Source organism: Macaca fascicularis, chromosome 17 (assembly GCF_037993035.2).
Source record: "Macaca fascicularis isolate 582-1 chromosome 17, T2T-MFA8v1.1".
Taxonomy (NCBI): Eukaryota; Metazoa; Chordata; class Mammalia; order Primates; family Cercopithecidae; genus Macaca; species Macaca fascicularis.
Genome location: NC_088391.1, coordinates 10,007,466 through 10,026,032, shown reverse-complemented (window position 1 = coordinate 10,026,032; position 18,567 = coordinate 10,007,466). Strand labels below are relative to the sequence as shown.

The 18,567-nt window shown below is 39.9% G+C and overlaps 1 protein-coding gene across 24 annotated transcripts in view; it reads left to right on the top strand.

The window, feature by feature from the left end:
* Window positions 1-18,567, top strand: part of KATNAL1 (katanin catalytic subunit A1 like 1) — a 244,990-nt gene that overhangs the window by 72,638 nt on the left and 153,785 nt on the right. For 2 of the 24 annotated variants that reach the window (XM_045377144.3, XM_074021799.1), the window contains one exon: window positions 3,979-17,870. The exons of the other annotated variants lie outside the window; for them this stretch is intronic. In XM_045377144.3, the coding sequence (XP_045233079.1) occupies window positions 3,979-4,124 (146 nt within the window). In that variant the 3' untranslated portion in view covers window positions 4,125-17,870. Of the gene's footprint in view, window positions 1-3,978; window positions 17,871-18,567 lie in introns of those variants that run through there. 24 annotated transcript variants of the gene reach the window in all.

Genomic DNA, 18,567 nt, shown 5'->3' with positions numbered 1-18,567 from the left:
ATGAATGTGTGTGTGTGCGTGTGTGTGTGTGTGTGCAGATGAGTAATTTTTTTCATATATACAGTTGTAGCATCACTTACTGGAAGTTTTATTTTTTCATTGAATTACTTCAGCACCTTCATTGAAAATTATTTTGTTGTGTATGTGTGGGTCTGTTTCTGAATACTATTCTGTTCCATCGTTTTTTAAATCCACACACATGGTTACCTAAGTTACTTGTTTTTTTCTTGAGCAAGCTTTGGTAACTTGTGTCTTTCAGAGAATTTGTCTATTTTTTATAAGTTGTCAGATTGTTTTGGATTTGACCTAATGTGAATGTGGAAGCTGATTAAATAGTTATGAGAGATGGTGGATTTCATGTCTGGTTCTGGAACTTGAAGTCAATAAGGAGGGCACTTAGGAAGAGATGATGAATGTGAAGTGGTAGAAGTAAGGACAAACTCTACCTGTGGAGGTAGTATCCATGAGGATACATTGAAATCTGTGTTGAACTCTTTTTTTTCTGCTGAGACTCCTAACCTTGATGAATGGGCTTTCTGACAGAAGAAGCTAGCTAAATGTATACCTGGCTCGAGTCAAGAAAGCTGAAGGGGCCGGATGCGGTGGCTCATGCCTGTAATTCCAGCACTATAGGAAGCCAAGGCGGGCGGATTACAAGGTCAGGAGATCAAGACCATCTTGGCTAACACAGTGAAACCCCGTCTCTACTAAAAATATAAAAAATTAGCCAGGCGTGGTAGTGGGCGCCTGTAGTCCCAGGTACTCGGGAGGCTGAGGCAGAAGAATGGCATGAACCCGGGAGGCGGACCTTGCAGTGAGCTGAGATCGTGCCACTGCACTCCAGCCTGGGTGACAGAGCGAGACTCCATCTCAAAAAAAAAAAGCTGAAGGAAGAAATGTGGCAGAAACTACAAAGAGCTGAAGGTGCAAGTGCTGCCCCACACTAACAAGGAGAACGGAGAACCAAGAAATAAGTGACAGTATGTGCCAGCTTTCTGAGATGATTCATTTTTGCCTTTCACGTCTCAGACATAACTCATGTGGTCCACAATAACCCAGAACTATGCAATAAAGAGAATTCTGGGAAATGAAATTCCAGCTTCACTTAAGTTGGCATAATACAAATCTACACACCTTATTTTCCTTTTTTTGGCCATAGGATCTGTAGTGATGGCTCATTTTTCATTCCTAATATTAGTAATTTGTCTCTATTGTTCTTCATAATTTTTGGTTGAGATTTATCAATATTGTTAATCTTTTCAAAGAACCAAATTTTTGCTTTGTTAGTTTTCTATTTTCTATTTCAGTGATTTCTTCTCTCTTTAAAACAATTTTTTTTGCTTTATACTTTGAGTATAATTTTTTCTTTCTGAAGTTAGAAACTAAGATTATTGATTTTAGGGATAGCCCTCTCCCACTTTTTTTTTTAAGAGACAGAATCTTGCTCTGTTACCCAGGAGTGCAGTGGCATGATCGTAGCTCACTGCAGCCTCAAACTTTTGGGATCAACAGATCCTCCCACCTCAGCCTCTTGAGTAGGGACTGCACACACATGCCACTGTGCCTGGCTCATTTTTTTTATTTTTATTTTTTGTAGAGACAGAGGCTTGCTGTGTTTCCCAGGCTGGTCTCAAACTCCTGGCCTCAAGCAATCCTCCCGATAGCACTGGGATTGCACATGTGAGCCACTGCACCTGGCCTTTTTTTCTTTTTTTAATGTGTACATTTTAAAGCTATAAATTTCTCATTAAGTACTGCTTTGCTTTTATCTCACAAATTTTGCTATATCTTTTTTTTCTATTAAGTTAGAACTATTTTCTAATTTTCTTTTTTTTCCCCCTTTCTTTGGTCCTTGAGTTATTTAGCATTTAAATTGGTTTGGGAGCCAAATAACTGGGGTATTTTCTAGATATCTTTTTGTTGATTTTTAATTTAATTCCATTGCAGTCAGGAACATACTCTGAATGATGTCAATTTTTGAGCTGCTTGAGATTTGCCCTTCAGCCTATAGTCTATCTTGGTGAATGCTCCAGATGCAATTGAATAGATTGTTTATTCTGAGCTTGTTATAACATTCTATAAATGTCAGCTAGATGAAGTTGGTGTGATAGTGTTATTCCAATAATAAGATCCTTGCTGACTTTTTAATCTAGTTTTTCTATCAATTACTGAGAGTGGCTTATGGAAATCTTCATCTGTGACTGGGAACTTGTTCATTTCTCCCTTTAGTTCTTTCAGTTTCTGTGTAATGTTTTGCTTCATGTATTTTGATGTTCTGTTGTTAAGTAAATAAATTATCATTGTTATATCTTCTTGGTCCTATTACCACTATGAAATGCCTCTCTATCTCTGAGAATACACTTTGACTTGGTATCTGCGTTGACTGCTATTAATTTAGCCTCACTGTCTTTCTTTTCCTATTGTTGGTGTGCTAATATGCTTTTCATCTTTAATTTTTACCCCAACCTGTCTTTATATTTACAGTGCAGTTTTTATAGACAGCATATAGTTGAGCCTTGCTGTTTGTCCAGTCTATCTCTCTCTGTTTGTTTGTTTGAGTTGGAGCCTCACTCCGTTGCCCAGGCAGTAGTGTAGTGGCGCGATCTCAGCTTACTGCAACCTCTGCCTCCTAGGTTCAACCGATTCTCCTGCCTCAGCCTCCCAAGTAGCTGGGACTACAGGCATGTGCCACCATACCTAGCTAATTTTTTTGTATTTGTAGTAGAGACAGGGTTTTGCCATGTTGTCCAGGCTGGTCTTGAATTCCTGAGGTCAGGTGATTTGCCCACCTTGGCCTCTCAAAGTGCTGAGATTATGGGCGTGAGCCACTGCGTCTGGCTGTCTCTGCTTTTTAATAGAAGTATTTATTCCATTTAAATTTAATGTAATTAGTGATATAACTGTGTTGAAGTCTGCCATCTTGCTGTTGTACTGTTTGTTTCTCTGTACCCCCCTTGCTAATTTCTTTTGGGCTAATTGACGGTTTTTACTATTCATTTTAATGCCATTAGTGGATTTTTAGCTGTACCTGACTATATTTATTTTAGTAGTTGCTCTAGCAATTACAGTATGCATAATTTTATATAGTTGTGTGTGCTTTTATCTTTTAAATTGTATGCCTAAATCAAAAGTGATTTATATACCACCACCATTATAGTACTACAGGATTCTGTACCTATCTTATATTTACCTTTATTAGAGAACTTTATATTTTCATTTGCTTTTGTGTTGCAGTCTAGTATCCTTTTGTTTCAATTTGAAGGACTCCATTCAGCAATTTTTGCAAGGCAGGTCTATTCGTGATAAACTCCCTAAGTTTTTGTTGATCTAGAAAGGTCTCCTTCATTTATTTCACCTTCATTTTTGAAGAGCAGTTTTGCCAAAATAGTATTCCTGGTTGGCAGACTTTTTCTTTTAGTACTTTGAATATATAATGTCACTCCTTTCTGACTTGTGATGTTTCTGCTAAGAAATATGTTGATATTGTATGAGTGCTCCCTTATAGATGACAAATAACTTTTCTTTTGTTGCTTTCATGATTCTGTCTTTGAATTTTGACAATTTGATTATGTGTTTCTATGGTCTTCCTTAGGTCATCCTACTTGGAGTCCTTTTAAGCCTCATGAATTTGTTCATTTCTTTTCTTATACGGGCATACCTTGTTTTATTATGCTCCTCTTTATTGCACTTTGCAGATACTGTGTTTTTCACAAATGGAAGGTTTGTGACAACCGTGAATTAAGCAGGTCTGTGAGGGCCATTTTTTCAACAGCATGTGCTCACTTTGTGTCTCTGTCACATTTTGAAAATTCTCACAATATTTCAGACTTTTCATTATTATTTATCTGTTACAGTGATCTGTGATCAGTGATCTTTAATGTTAGTGTTGTAATTGTTTTGGGGTACCACAAACTATGCCCACATAAGATGGCAAACTTAATTGATAAATGTGTGTTTTATGACTCTTCCTTTCCTCAGGCCTCCCCATACCCTCAGACACAACAATACTGGAATTAAGCCAGTTAAGAACTCTACAGTGGTCTCTAAGTGTTCAAGTGAAAAGGAAGATGCAACTCAAGGAAGAATTACATCTTCCTTTCCATGTAAAGGAAGACATTATATGAAATCAGAAGCTAGACACGAATAAGCTTAGTGAGGAAAGCATGATGAAAGCTGAGATACACCAAAGCTAGACCTCTTATGCCAAACAGCTAAGTTATGAATGAAAAGGAAGAGTTCTTGAAGGAAATTAAAAGCGTTACTCCAGTAAACACATGAATGATAAGAAAGTGAAACAGCCTTATTGCTGATATGGATAGAGTGATCTGGATAGAAGATCAAACCAGCCACAACATTTCCTTAAGCCACAGCCTAATCCAGAGCACGCCCCAACTCTTCAATTCTATAAAGGTTGAGAGAGGTGAGGAAGCTGCAAGAAAAAAAAAAAGTTGGAATCTCAGAGGTTGTTTCATGAGGTTTAAAGAAAGAAGCCATCTCTATAACATAAAAGTTCAAGGTAAAGCAGCAAGTACTGACACAGAAGCTGTAGCAAGTTATCCAGAAGAACTAGCTAAGATTCCTTTTGAAATGCTACTGCTTACTGACAATGCATCTGGGATATATCTCTTTGATGGAGATATATAAGGAAATTCATGTTGTTTTCACGCCTGCTTACACAACATTCATTCTGCAGCCCATGGATCAAGGAGTCATTTTGACTTTCAAGTCCTACTTTTAAGGAATACATTTCGTAAAGTTGTGGTTGCCATTGATGGTGATTTGTCTGATAAATCTGGGCAAAGTAAATTGAAAACCTTCTAGAAAAGAATCATCATTCTAGATGCCATTAAGAACATTTTTGATTCATGCGAGGATGTCAGAACATCAGTCTTAACAGGAGTTTGGAAGAAGTTAATTCCAGCCCTCATGAATGACCTTGAGGGGTTCAAGACTTTGGGTGGAGGACGTCACCACAGATGTAATGGAAAAGCAAGATAACTAGCACTAGAAGTGGTACTTGTAGTTGGGACTGGATTGCTGCAATCTCATGATAAAACTTGAACAGACAAGGGGTTGCTTCTTACAGATGAGCAAAGAAAATATTTCTTGAGGTAGAATCTCCCGTGAAGATGCTGTGAACATTGTTGAAATAACAACAAATAATTTGGAATATTTTATAAACTTAGTTGATAAAACAGCAGCAGATTTGAAGAGAATCAACTCCAATTTCAAAATAAGTGCTGTTATGGGTAAATGCTGTCAGACAGCATTGCATGCTACAGAGAAATCTTTCATGCAGGGAAGAGACAACTGATACAGCAGACTTGACTGTTTTCTTATTTAAGAAGTGGGGCCGGGCGCGGTGGCTCAAGCCTGTAATCCCAGCACTTTGGGAGGCCGAGACGGGCGGATCATGAGGTCAGGAGATCGAGACCATCCTGGCTAATACGGTGAAACCCCGTCTCTACTAAAAAATACAAAAAACTAGCCGGGTGAAGTGGCGGGTGCCTGTAGTCTCAGCTACTCGGGAGGCTGAGGCAGGAGAATGGCGTGAACCCGAGAGGAGGAGCTTGCAGTGAGCTGAGATCCGGCCACTGCACTCCAGCCTGGGTGACAGAGCAAGACTCCGTCTCAAAAAAAAAAAAAAAAAAAAAGAAGTGGATACTGCCACCCCAACCTTCATCAGCTACCACTCTGATTCATCAACGTACATCGACATTGAGGCAAGACCATCCACGGGCCAAAATATTACAACTTGCTGAAGGCGGAGATGGTTGTTAGCATTTTTTTTTAGCAATAAAGTATTTTTACATTAAGATATCGACTTTGTAGATGTAATGCTATTGTACACTTAATAGACTACAGTATAGTGTAAATGTAGCTTTTCTATGCGTTGGGAAACCAAGAAATTCGTGTGACTCACTTTATTGTGGTGGTCTGCAACCAAACCTGCAATATCTTCGCATTTAGGAAGTTTTTGGCTCTTATTTCTTCAAATAAGCTCTTTGTTTCTCACTCAATTCCTTCTGGAGCTTCCATAGTATGTATATTGATCTATTTTATGGTATCTAAGTCCCATAGGCTTTCTTCACTTTTCTTCATTCTTTTTCTTTTTTTGTTTCTGACTTGATTATTTCAAATGACCTGTCTTTGGGTTCGCTAAGTAATCTGCTTGATCTAGACTGCTGTTGATCCTCTTTAGTGAATGTTTCAGTTCAGTTACTGTATATTTTAGCTCCATAATATTGTTTTGGTTCTTTAAATAGCTTCTGTCTGTTAAATTCTTATTTTGCTCATGCATTGTTCTGTTGATTACATTTAGTTGTTTTTCTGGGTTATCGTGTATAGTGCTGAGGTTCTTTAAGATGATTATATTGAATTTTTTGTCAGATAATTCTTAGATCTTTTTTTTTTAGGATTGATTCCTAGAAATTAATTTTTTCCCTTTATTGGTACATGTTTCTCTGTAACATGTGCCTTGTTTTTTGTTGTTGTGATTTGTGCATTTGAAAGAACAGCCAGCCCTTTCGATCTTTATGAACTCACTTTGTACAGAGGAAGACCTTCACCAATCATCCTGGCTGGAGATTCCGAGGATCTCTCAAACCTTTTGTGGGGCTATTGCCTCTCTGGGCTTGTGCATGTAATTTACCAATTAGAGAGGTTTTCTGATTTCTTTTTCAGGAGCTTGTAGTCTCTCTTGCTCCTTCTGTTATCTATCTTTGGTATTGTAGCTTCTCTGGAATGCAACAAATCTCTTAACTCTCTTTTGTTCTTTGTGGCCCCTGGGTCTCCAAGGTCTCCCAGTTCCATCAGTCCTTCAAGTCAGGTGAAATAGAAATCAGTCCCTTGGGAAGTCCTCCGAAAAACTGAAACATTAGACATACATTCCACTCTTCTCTTTCCCTCCCAAGTAAGGAGCCACAAGCTGGTTGCTTTCTCCCAACCATATGGAGCTGTGTTGGCTTTTGTCTACTGTATTATAAGTTGCTAGCGCAGCAACAACTTGCTGAGTTCTGTCTTTGTGCCTGCAGCAAGTGTGGCAAGGCAGAAACCAGTCCCCTGGGCAGTCCACTGAAAAGCTGGAATGCTGGATGTACATTCCACTTTTCTCTTTTTCTCCTGAGGGAGAAGTTGTGAGGTAAACATTTCCTCTTGATTGCATAGAGCTGTGCTAGCTTGAGGAAGGAGCTGACTCAGTTAACATGAAATGGCTTTTCTTGGCCGGGCGCGGTGGCTCACGCCTGTAATCCTAGCACTTTAGGAGGCCGAAGCAGGCGGATCACCTGAGGTTGGGGGTTTGAGACCAGCCTGACCAACATGAAGAAACCCCGTCTCTACTAAAAATACAAAATTAGCCGGGTGTGGTGGCACATGCCTGTAATCCCAGCTACTCGGGAGGCTGAGGCAGGAGAATCACTTGAACCCAGGAGGTGGAGGTTGCAGTGAGCCGAGATGGCACCATTGCACTCCAGCCTGGGCACCAAGAGTGAAACTCCGTCTCAAAGAAAGCAAAAAAGAAAGAAAGAAAGAAAAGAAATGGCTTTTCTTACTCATTTCAGTGCAGTCCTAGGCTTTGAGCTTGCCTGTGGGGCTGTGAATTCCTAACTGGTGTCTGAAGTTCTCATAAAGGCTTTTTGAACTATATTGTTAAGTTATCGTTTCTATGGGGGAGCTGCTATAGGAAGTCTGAGGCATCCTATTCTACTACCTTGCTGATGTCACTTCTGGCCTCCATTGTTTTTTTAATACAAGTCAGCTGGTATTCATATCATTGTTCCCTTGTGTGTGATGTGTCTTTCTCCCTCTGGCCACTTTTTTTTTTTTAAATCAACTTTATTGAGGAATAATTTATATACAATACATTTTACTCGTTTAAAATTTAATGAGTTTGACAGTTAAATAGCCATGAAACCATACCACAATCAATCTTTTATCCTCAAAAGATTCCTTGTGCCTCTTGTAATCCATCCTTCCCTCTTCCTTCTACAGCTCCCCCTCAGGAAACCACTGGTCTAATTTTTGTCCATATAAAGTATTTTGAAGTTCATATTAATAGAATCCTACAGTAGGTATCATTTTGTGACTAGCTTCTTTCACTCAGCATGGTGATTTTGAATTTCATCCATGTTTGTTGTTTTTATTGGTGAGTAGTGTTTGTTCCATTTACATGGACATACCACAGATTGTTTATCCATTCTCTTATTGATGAATATTTGCATTGTTTCTAATTTGGGGCTATTGTGAATAAAGTTGCTATGAATATTCATGTTCAAGTCTATGTAGACATAGACTTTTTGTCTTCGATAAATACCTATACGTGAAATGATGGGGGTATGTGGTGTGGTATATGTCTGCTGTAGAAAATAAGTTGGCAATTTCTTGAGTGATTGTCTTCTGTGGTTTTTTTTTTTTTTTTTAAAGATATTCTATTTATCTTTGTGTTTCAGCAGGTTGACTGTGATGTGTTCCTTTTGTCTTGCATGTATGTTGGACTTCTTGATACTGTCTCACAGGTCATTAAAACTCTGTTAAATGCTTTTTCCCAAAATGTTTTCTTTATATTTTTAAGGTTGGATAATTTCTAAATCGATCTTCATGTTTACTGACCTGCTTTTGTCATCCCTAGTCCGCTTTTAAACCTGTCTAGTGAATTTTTTAATTTAGATACTGTATTTTCCAAATCTAGCATTTCCATTTGTTTACTTTGTGTGTGTGTGTGTGTGTGTGTGAGATGGAGTTTTGCTCTTGTCAGTCAGGCTGGAGTGCAGTGGCATGATCTTGGCTCACCGCAACCTCAGCCTCCCGGGTTCAAGCTATTCTTCTGCCTCAGCCTCCTGAGTAGCTGGGATTACCGGCATGTGCCACCATGCTCAGCTATTTTTTGTATTTTTAGTAGGGACAGGGTTTCTCCATGTTTGTCAGGCTGGTCTTGAACTCCTGACCTCAGGTGATCCACCTGCCTTGGCCTCCCAAAGTGCTGGGATTACAGGCGTGAGCCACCTCACCTGGCCTCCATTTGGTTACTTTTTATAGTTTTTATTACTTTGCTGGGATTCCTCATTTGCTTATTTTTGTCTCTTTTTAAAAATTCTTTGGCATTCTTCCCTTCAAAAAGTAGAGCTTAGTTCCCCTCCATCTGAATGTGGATTAGACTTAGTGATTTTCATCTAAGAAATAGGATATGGCAGAAGTGATGCTAAATGATTTCTGAGGCTAGATCATGAAAAGGATAGTTTCTGCCTGACTCTCCCTCACTTGGATCACATGGGATCATTTGCTCTTGAGGAGGCCACCTGTCATGCCTGGAACCATGTGGAGAAGCCCAAATGGGAAGGAACTGAAGTTTTCCACCAGCAATCAGCACCATCGTGCCAGCCATGTGAGAGCTACCTTTGGATGACTGTAGTTCTGGTCCATGTATTAACTGTGACTTCCTGAGAGACCTTGTGTTAGTCAGGGTCCTACAGAGAGACAGAACCAACAGGACGTGTATATATAGAGAGGTTTATTTTAGGCAGTTGGCTCACACGATTATGGGGGCTGGTAAGTCCAAAATCTGTACCCCAAGCTGGCAGCTTAGAGACCCAGGAAGAGCTGATACTACAGTTCAGGTCCAAAGGCTATCAGGCTGGAGACCCAGGGAGAGCAGTGTTGGAGTTGAAATCTGAAGGCCATTTGCTGAATTTCCTCTTCCGGGGTGGGGGTGGGTCGCTGTTTAGTGTTGTTTTATTCAGAACTTCCGTTGGTTAGATGAGGCCCACCCACGTTAGGAAGGGCAGTCTGCTTTACTCAAAGTCCACTAATTTAAATGTTAATCTCATTGAAAAACATGTTCACAGACACTTTCAGAATAATTTTTCTTTTTCTTTTTTCTTCTGAGATGGAGTTTCACTCCAGTTGCCTGGACTGGAGAGCAATGGTGCAATCTCACCTCACTGCAACCTCCGCCTCCTGAGTTCAAGGGATTCTCCTGCCTCAGGCTCCCAAGTAGCTGGGATTACAGGCGTGTTCCACCACACCTGGCTAATTTTGTACTTTTAATAGAGACAAGGTTTCACCATATTGGTCAGGCTGGTCTTGAACTGCTGACCTCAAGTGATCCACCCACCTCCACCTCTCAAAGTGCTGGGATTACAAATGTGAGCCACTGTGCCAGTCCCAGAATAATTTTTCATCCACTCTTTGGGCACCATTGCCCAGCCAAGCTGACATATAAAATTAACCATCACAGACCCCCAAGCTAGAACTTTCTAGCTACACCACTCTTAAATTCTTGACACACAGAAACTTTGAGGATAATAGTTATGTAAAGTCTCTAAGTTTTAGTAAAATTTTTTATTCAGAAATGGATAATCTACCACTTTATAGTTTTTGTCAGCTAATTTTAGCATTTGATTCATTTGTTTCTGTTAGCTACTTTTTAATTCTCTTGAGTGTGGGCCATATTTTTCTGCTTTTTCACATATCCAATAATTTTATTGTATGTGCTACATTGTAGGGATTACAGATTATGTATTTTCCTTTAAATGGTGTTCTGGCAGACATTCAGATTATTGGCAGAACTAAGAAAAATCAGTATTCAGTTCTTTACTGCCTGTTGGCCAATACATGCAAACAGTTTTCTTTATATTCTGTCTCATTTTATAGTTGTTTACCATAGAAGGGCAAGTTTGGTAACAGTTATTTCATCGTGACTAAAAGTGGAAACCTCACCTATGAATTTTGAAAATTTTTGTAACATATTCCTTGGTCACTTTTTTGACTAGACCCCAAGGCTATACAACATAATTACTTGATAGATTTTTAGCTCACAAATTCCATCTTATATTATCTTTTCTGGCTGTTACTCTGTATTCTAATAATTTAATAATGTCATTACTTAAAGAGAAAACTTTTCTTTTTCTTAAAATAGTGCTTAATTTGGCTGGATGTGGTCACTCACGCCTGTAATCTCTGCACTCTGGGAGGCCAAGGTGGGCAGATCACCTGAGGTCAGGAGTTCAAGACCAGCCTGACCGATATGATAAAACCCTGTCTCTACTAAACATAAAAAAGTTAGCCAGGTGTGGTAGCAAGTGCCTGTAATTCCAGCTACTCAGGAGGCTGAGGCAGGAGAGTCACTTGAACCCTGGAGGTGGAGGTTGCAGTGAGCTGAGATCATGCCACAGCACTCCAGCCTAGGTGACAGAGCGAGACTCCATCTCAAAAAAAAAAAAAAAAAAAAATCGAAAAAACTTAATTTACTGATTAAGCTTGTAAAATAATAAGCTTATTTAAGGCAACAGCAGAAGCAATTAGATTTAGAACCTATAAGCCATGCTGGAATATTGCACCTCTGAGAATTAACTCCTTAATACCTGGCTCTGTAATACATCAGTCATATACAAGTTGAAATACGAGTGTTTTTTTTATTTGTGATTTTAAAAATTTCTTCCCATTCTTTTTCTCTTCATCCATATTTTTGTTTGTTTGTTTGTTTGAGATAGAGTCTCACTCTGTTGCCCAGGTTGGGGTGCGGTGACCTAATTTCGGCTCACTGCAGTCTCCACCTCCCACATTCAAGCAATTCTCCTGCCTCAGCCTCCCAGGATTACAGGTGCACACCGCCACGCCCGGCTAACTTTGGTATTTTTAGTAGAGACAGGATTTCACAATGTTGGCCAGGCTGGTCTCCAACTCCTGACCTCAAGTGATCCACCTGCCTCCACCTCCCAAAGTGTTGGGATTTCAAGCATGACCCACTGTGCCCAGCCCATGTTTTGTTTTCTAAACAAAATATGCGTATGATATCTAATATATTTGAAAGTTTAGTTTTACTACCATATTACAGTGATTATAAATAAAAATTGATACCAGTGGAGGGAATAAAATTTTTGCTGCTTGAACTGTCAGTCTTATTTAAACTTTTGTTTTTTGAACTTTAATGCTTCACTATAATATAGGGAGAAAAAATGTAATTAGAAAATAGTTGATGACAGCAAGTTTTCTGAACTCTTAAGGAAAGCTTAGGTATTAGGGGAGAGACATACTTTGTATTGGTATAAAGGCAGGAACTCAGTGTCCTTTGGAATTATACAAGAAGAAAATAAATACGGCTGAGAGGCTTCCTTCTAACCTTGTTTTTCTGTATGAAAAGTTTGTGACAGTTAATGACTTTGGGGTGCTTCTCTTTGTTTATTGTGGCTCTGAAAGTGCGTACCCTATGATCACGAAACCTGGGAAATGCTTTTTCCCCAAAGGGCTCCCAAACCAATGATTAGAACTCCACTCTTTCTTTCATCTGTATTAATTCATCAACAAGTGTTCATTTAGCTCTTTGCTATCTGAAAGACATTTGTTAGGAAATGTGGGAATATAAATAATGTGCATTCCTTGTTGTTAGAGAACTGCCTTGGAAGCCAGACATGTACTTACCCTAACTGCAGTAAAACAGTGGAATGCATGAGCCGATAGCTCTGCCCAGTATTTTTGGAACGGAGATGGAGGAATCCTAAATTCTTTTTTTTTTTTTTTTTTTTTGGAGACGTAGTCTTGCTCTGTGCCCCCGGCTGGAGTGCAGTGGCGCGATCTCAGCTCACTGCAAGCTCCACCTCCCGGGTTCACCCCATTCTCCCGCCTCAGCCTCCCGAGTAGCTGGGACTACAGGCGCCCGCCACCTCGCCCGGCTAATTTTCTTGTATTTTTAGTAGAGACGGGGTTTCACCGTGTTAGCCAGGATGGTCTCGATTTCCTGACCTCGTGATCCGCCCGTCTCGGCCTCCCAAAGTGCTGGGATTACAGGCTTGAGCCACCGCGCCCGGCCTAGGAATCCTAAATTCTGACTGGTGTACTTAGGGGAGACTTCATGGAGGAAGTTGCATTTTAACTGAATTTTCATAGAGAAAAGTAGAATTGAAGCCATGGGTGCTTGAAAATGAATAGATAGATAGGTGTTGGCTGGAGCCACCTGATAGGATAAAAAGGCCTGGAAGAGATTGAACAATAAATAAAATTTAAGAAGATGAGAGATCTGAAAAGAATGATTTTGGAAATTCAGGGTAAAATTAGTGGAAATTAAAATATTAAAATTTTAAAAATTGGACAATTTATGAACAAAACCAACTGTGAATAAGAATTTTTATTTGAAAAAGGCAAGGATTATAAGAATCAGGATAGATGAAATCAGAAAACCATCCGATGTAATTAGATGTAATGCCTCTTTATATAATTTCCATAAAGAAATATCCATATTTCTTTAAGAATTAGAAATTGGTGGCAAGAAAAGCCAATATATCACTTATTCTTGTGGTTTAACAAACCACTCCGAAATTTAAAGAGACAAAATAATCGTATTATTCTCACATCGGATGGGGCACAGTTGGGATGGTTTGTGTCTGTTCATGATGCTTGGTCATGGTTGGGGGCGACTCCACAGCTGGGGCCTGGGATCCTCTGGAATGTCTTCATTCACATGCCTCGATCTCTGCTGGGACTGTTTTTCTGGAGCACCTACATGTTCCCTGTGGCCTTGAGATACTTGGATCTCACAGATGGTAGCTCAGGGCTCTAAGAGGTGATTGTTCCACTGGATCAGGTGGCAATGTCATCGAATTTTATGAATTAGCCTTGGAGGTTATGTAATGTCCCTTCTGGTCATACTTGTGACATTCTCAGGCCCACACTGATTCGAGGGGAGGGAAATTAGACTGCCTCTGGTTTAGGGAGTGGCAGGGTCCCATCGTAGAAATGGGTGTGGGATGAGAGAGAACTGTTACTGCTGTCTTGGTAAATACAATCTGCTGTAGTCAACGGAAGGCAAAATAATAGACACAAGTGAGTTCTAATGTCCTTACCTTAAGGCTCTTTTCATTTTAAGCATCTAAATTATGGCAGCAACTACCTGGTGAGCCCAACGTACTCCTTTCTCAACTTGCCTTCATTTAGTTCTTTTTGCTTTTAGGCTGACCTCCTGAACACCAAGGCATTAATAGTCCTTTCAACTCGGAGTGACTCTGACTTCCTATTACATCAGGGTCAGAGTCCTTTTTTTTTTTTTTTTAATATGTTCCTTTTACTGCAAGTTCACATCTTATGTATCCTATCTGTGTCTGTTTGCATCTTTCAGTATTTTATTGTATTTTTCTATGTTTCCGCCATTCTGTTGCACGCGTCCTTCTTCCTACTTCTGTGTCGTTATCTGTGGTACTCCCATTTCCCAGGTTCTCTCTTCCCTTCTCCTTAAATTTTACTGATTTTTCAAAGCTGACGTTACAGCATGTGGACATCATGCAGTCTGCTCGCCCTGGCCTGTCTCGTGTCCCCAAGTGTTTCATCTGGGTTGGTGATTTCCCAGATGTCCCTCAGGAAAAGGACACTTCTGTCTCCCCAGAGTCCTATTTGTTGATTGACTGGTTGTGGGGGCTGTGAACATTTATTGAGTACTTACCGGCCAGGCTTTGCATGTATCAACTCACCTAACCCTCATGACAGCTTTGTAAGGTAGATTCTGTTCTTATTTACTTAGGAAACTGAGGACCCAGAGGCTAAGTGAGAGCGGGCATGTGAGTCCAGAGCCCAGACAGGCAGGCCCAGAATGTAGTTGTTATCTCCTGCACTGGACTGCCTGGTGTATTCAAGAAAAGTTGTATAAGGAGTGTATGATACTTCTAACAACATTTATTTAGATTTAGAATGTGTATTAACTTTGTGATACAGGATCGGCAGTTCGTTACAGTATGATTAACAACACGTTAATCCCTTGTTAAATCTTTTCATAAGCTTCTTGAATATCAATTCAGTTTTATAGAGCCGGTAAATCTTAAGAATATTCTAAAATATTACTGACATAACCAGTTTTCAGTTACTTGTCCCCCGCCAATCATAGTTACTAGAGAAATGGAGCATGCTTCCTGCTAAGCTTCAATACCACCAGGTCCTCACTTATGAACAGGTTTATGTATGTTCATTTTAAGTTGGCTGTCTGGAACTTTGTTTCAGTGGGAGAATATATTAAACTTGGTGTTAAGGATCTTAGGACAGGCACAGTGAAATGTTTGCTTTATATATGCAGTGGTATTCGAATATTGGGCCTGTAAGAATGAAAAGGGGTATTTGTTCATTGGCATTCGCTGGCTGTATGTGGAACATTGTGTAAAGATGCTCACATGTTAACATCCGTTCTTACCTGGACATCAGGCGCACATCAGCCTTCTGTAGTAGTAGACACAGGAGCTGCCTCCCCTCACCTCTTTCTGTCCCTACCCCTCTTGCCACCAGCCTGACTGGAGGACTTCTTTGGCTCTGAACCACATGTTGAGCAGGTGTACTCCCTGTGAGCCTGTTGGCTGGGATCAAGGACAGGGGCTCCTGGGATTAGGGAATTGTGGAGGTAGAGGTTTTCCAGTCCCGCCCTTTCTGTCTTCTGGTAATCCCGAATCACACCTGCTTGCTGCTTTTGGCACTGCTTTGCTTGGTCTTACTGTGTGTTTGTGGTGTGTGAAACATAACTCAATACAGAAACAGTTCCTAAAACGTTTAGTGTATCAGGTAGCTGGTAAAGCAGACAGCCCTGTTACCCACTCCAAAAGTGGAGCCTCCCTGGAACTCAGGAGCTCCCAGCATGCTCCATCCCAGCATGGCTCCTTCCTGCCCTCTGCTGGAGGTCCCACCTTTCCCTTACAGTGATTCCCTTTTATGGAGAGAATGTCTTGCTTTTCCGTATAATTTTATCACCTAACAGTATATCCCCAAACAAAGTTTTACCTCCTTTTAAACTTTACCTAAATGAAATCACACTGATTGTGTTCATTTGTATCTTGCCTCTTTTGTTCAATGTATTTTAAGGTTCATTCATGTTACCACATATAGATGCCACCTCATTCATTTTTGTTGCTGTGTGATTGGTATTCTGTCATATTCGTTTGCTAGGGCTGCCGTAACAAATACCAAAGATTGGGTGGCTTAAACAACAGAAGTTAATTTTCTCACAGTACTGGAAGCTAGAAGCATAAGACGAAGCTGTAGGCAGGGTGGTTGCACTCTGGGGTCCCTCTCCTTGGTCTGTAGGTGGCCGTCTTGTCCCGTAGTCTTCATGTGGTCTTCCTCTTAGGGGTGTTTGTATCCTAATAGCTGCTTCTTGTAAGGACACCAGTCATGTTGGGTTAGAGCCCACCCATATGACCTCATTTTACCTTAATTACCTCTCCTGTCTCTAAATACAGTCACATTCTGAAGTACTGGGGGTTAGGAGTTGCCTAAAAATTTTGAGGGACATGGTTTAACCCATACCATCTATTATATGATTATATCAAAATGTATCCATCATATTATTTGGTGGACATTTTAGTTATTTCTTGCTTTAGGCTATTATGAGCAGTACTATTGTGAACATTTTCATACATGTATAGTGGTAAGCATGCCAGAATGGAGCATTCCGTCCTAGGAGTGAATTGCTAGGTAGTGCTGCACGGCTGCAGTATTAGATGAATTCAGTGTGTCTTCCAAAGTGCTTGTGTTGCAGGATCCTTGGTGGCGCCTTTGCTGGAGTTTTGCTTGAGCCCAGCGTTGCGCCCACTTGCCCTGGCAGGCTGTGCTTGGCTAGAGCTACCGGCCCTGATCCCACGCCAGCCAAGGGCAAGCCAGGCACAGAGCGGTGAGGGGTACGTGAACACGCAAGCACTGGGGTCTGCCCACTGTGCATAGCCAGGCACTCTGGCTCTTGGGTAGTCTTTTTCTTGCTGATTTTTAGGAATTCCTGAAATATTCTTGATACGAGTCTTTGGTTGCTTATGTATGTTACAGATATCTTCTCAAACTCTGTAACATCTGTTTTCACTGTGTTGACAGGATCTTTTTGATGAATAGAAGTTCCTCATTTTAATGTGGTCAGTTTATCAGTCTTTTCCTAGTTGAGTTTTTGAAATATATGTCTTGAGAATGCTTCCCTGAGGTCATTCAGATATTCTTCTATGTTATCTTATAAAATACTTACAACTTTGCGTTTAGATGTAATATATCTGGCACTGATTTTTGGGTACAGTATGATGTAGGACCCGATTTCATTTTTTTCGCTGTGGATAGTCAGCTGTTCTTGCATCATTAATTGAAAAGACACTCCTTCCCCTCGCGGCCTGAACCGCTTTGTCATAAATTAAGTGTCTATAGTTCTGCTTCGGTCTGCTGCTGGGCACCCCGTTCTGTACTGTTGATCTATCTGCCTCTTTCCACAAGAGCGTCAATCTGCTTTGAGTCCTATACCTTTGTAGTAAGTCTTGAAATCTGATAGAGCAATTCTTTCCACTTTGCTGTTGCTCTTCCAGAGCATCTTGGCTGTTCTTGGTTCTTTCCATTTCTGTGGACATTTTGGTATCTGCCCATTAGTTTCTACAGAGAGACCTTTTAGGAGGATCTTTATTGGAATGTGTTGGCTGTATAAGATCATTTGGGGGAGAATTGTCAATTTCATGAAAGACAAAACAAAATGAACCAAAAAGTAAACACTGGGAAACTGTTTTAGATGAAAGAAGATGAATGAGACATGGTAACTGAATGCAATGTGTTATGGTTTGTAAAAGTTATAAAGGCTTGGGACAAATGGGGAGACTTTGCTTTGAATTGTGTATTAGACACTAATGTTCCAGTATTAAATCTCCTGATAAGGGTGAGAAATGTTATGTCTACCTTTTTTCTTAGGAGATACATGTTGGGGAATTTAAGGTGAAGTGTTGTGATGCCTACAGCTAGCGCTCAATTCAAAAAGTTGAGGGAGGAGAGATGAGGCAGCTAGAGTGATAATGGCAAAATGTTAGCAATTGGTGAATCTCAGTGAAAGGCAAATGGGTATTCATTGATTTTCTTTTTCTGTAGATTTAGCGTTTTTCAAAATAAAAGTAGAAGATAATTAAATTTCGTTTTGTATCTCAGGAAATAGTAGAGTGCCAGATAAACTAGTAATGCATTATCTTAGTGTGCTGTGCTAAGCATATTTGCTACTAAAAGCACTACTGAAATGGCAAGTGTGATTGGTTATTTTAAAAATTCTGAGTATGTTTGAACTTATTCAGTTCACATTTAAATCATACTGGAACAGCACATGTCTGTGGGCTGGCTCTCCAAGTAAAAAATACATTAATGAGCTTTTTGTGCCAATTACTGATTTTCAGGAAATGTTCTTTAAACTACTGATAAGAGTTCTGGAGATCCATGTCATACTAACAGGTGAACAAAGTAATTCATAGGAGTTACACTTGATGCAGTCTAATTTTCTAACACCAGGCTAAGTTTTTTTTTTTTTTTTTTTTTGAGAAGCGTTTCCGGTGCCTGAAAACTGATATTTATATTTTTCGTGAAGGATCTCAGATTCTTTGTTCTCATAGTAGATATCTTCACAGTCTATAAAGAAAACCCAGGTGGTTTTTGTTTTTGTTTTTGATTTTTGTTTTTTGTTTTTTTCAATTTTTAGTTACTGCTACAGAGGCACATAGGAATTTAAATGATTCCATGAGTCATGCAGTGAATTGGTAATAATACTAATGGATACACAGTTATTGACTCTTCTTTGCATTGGCCTCATTTTTCCCCCTGAAT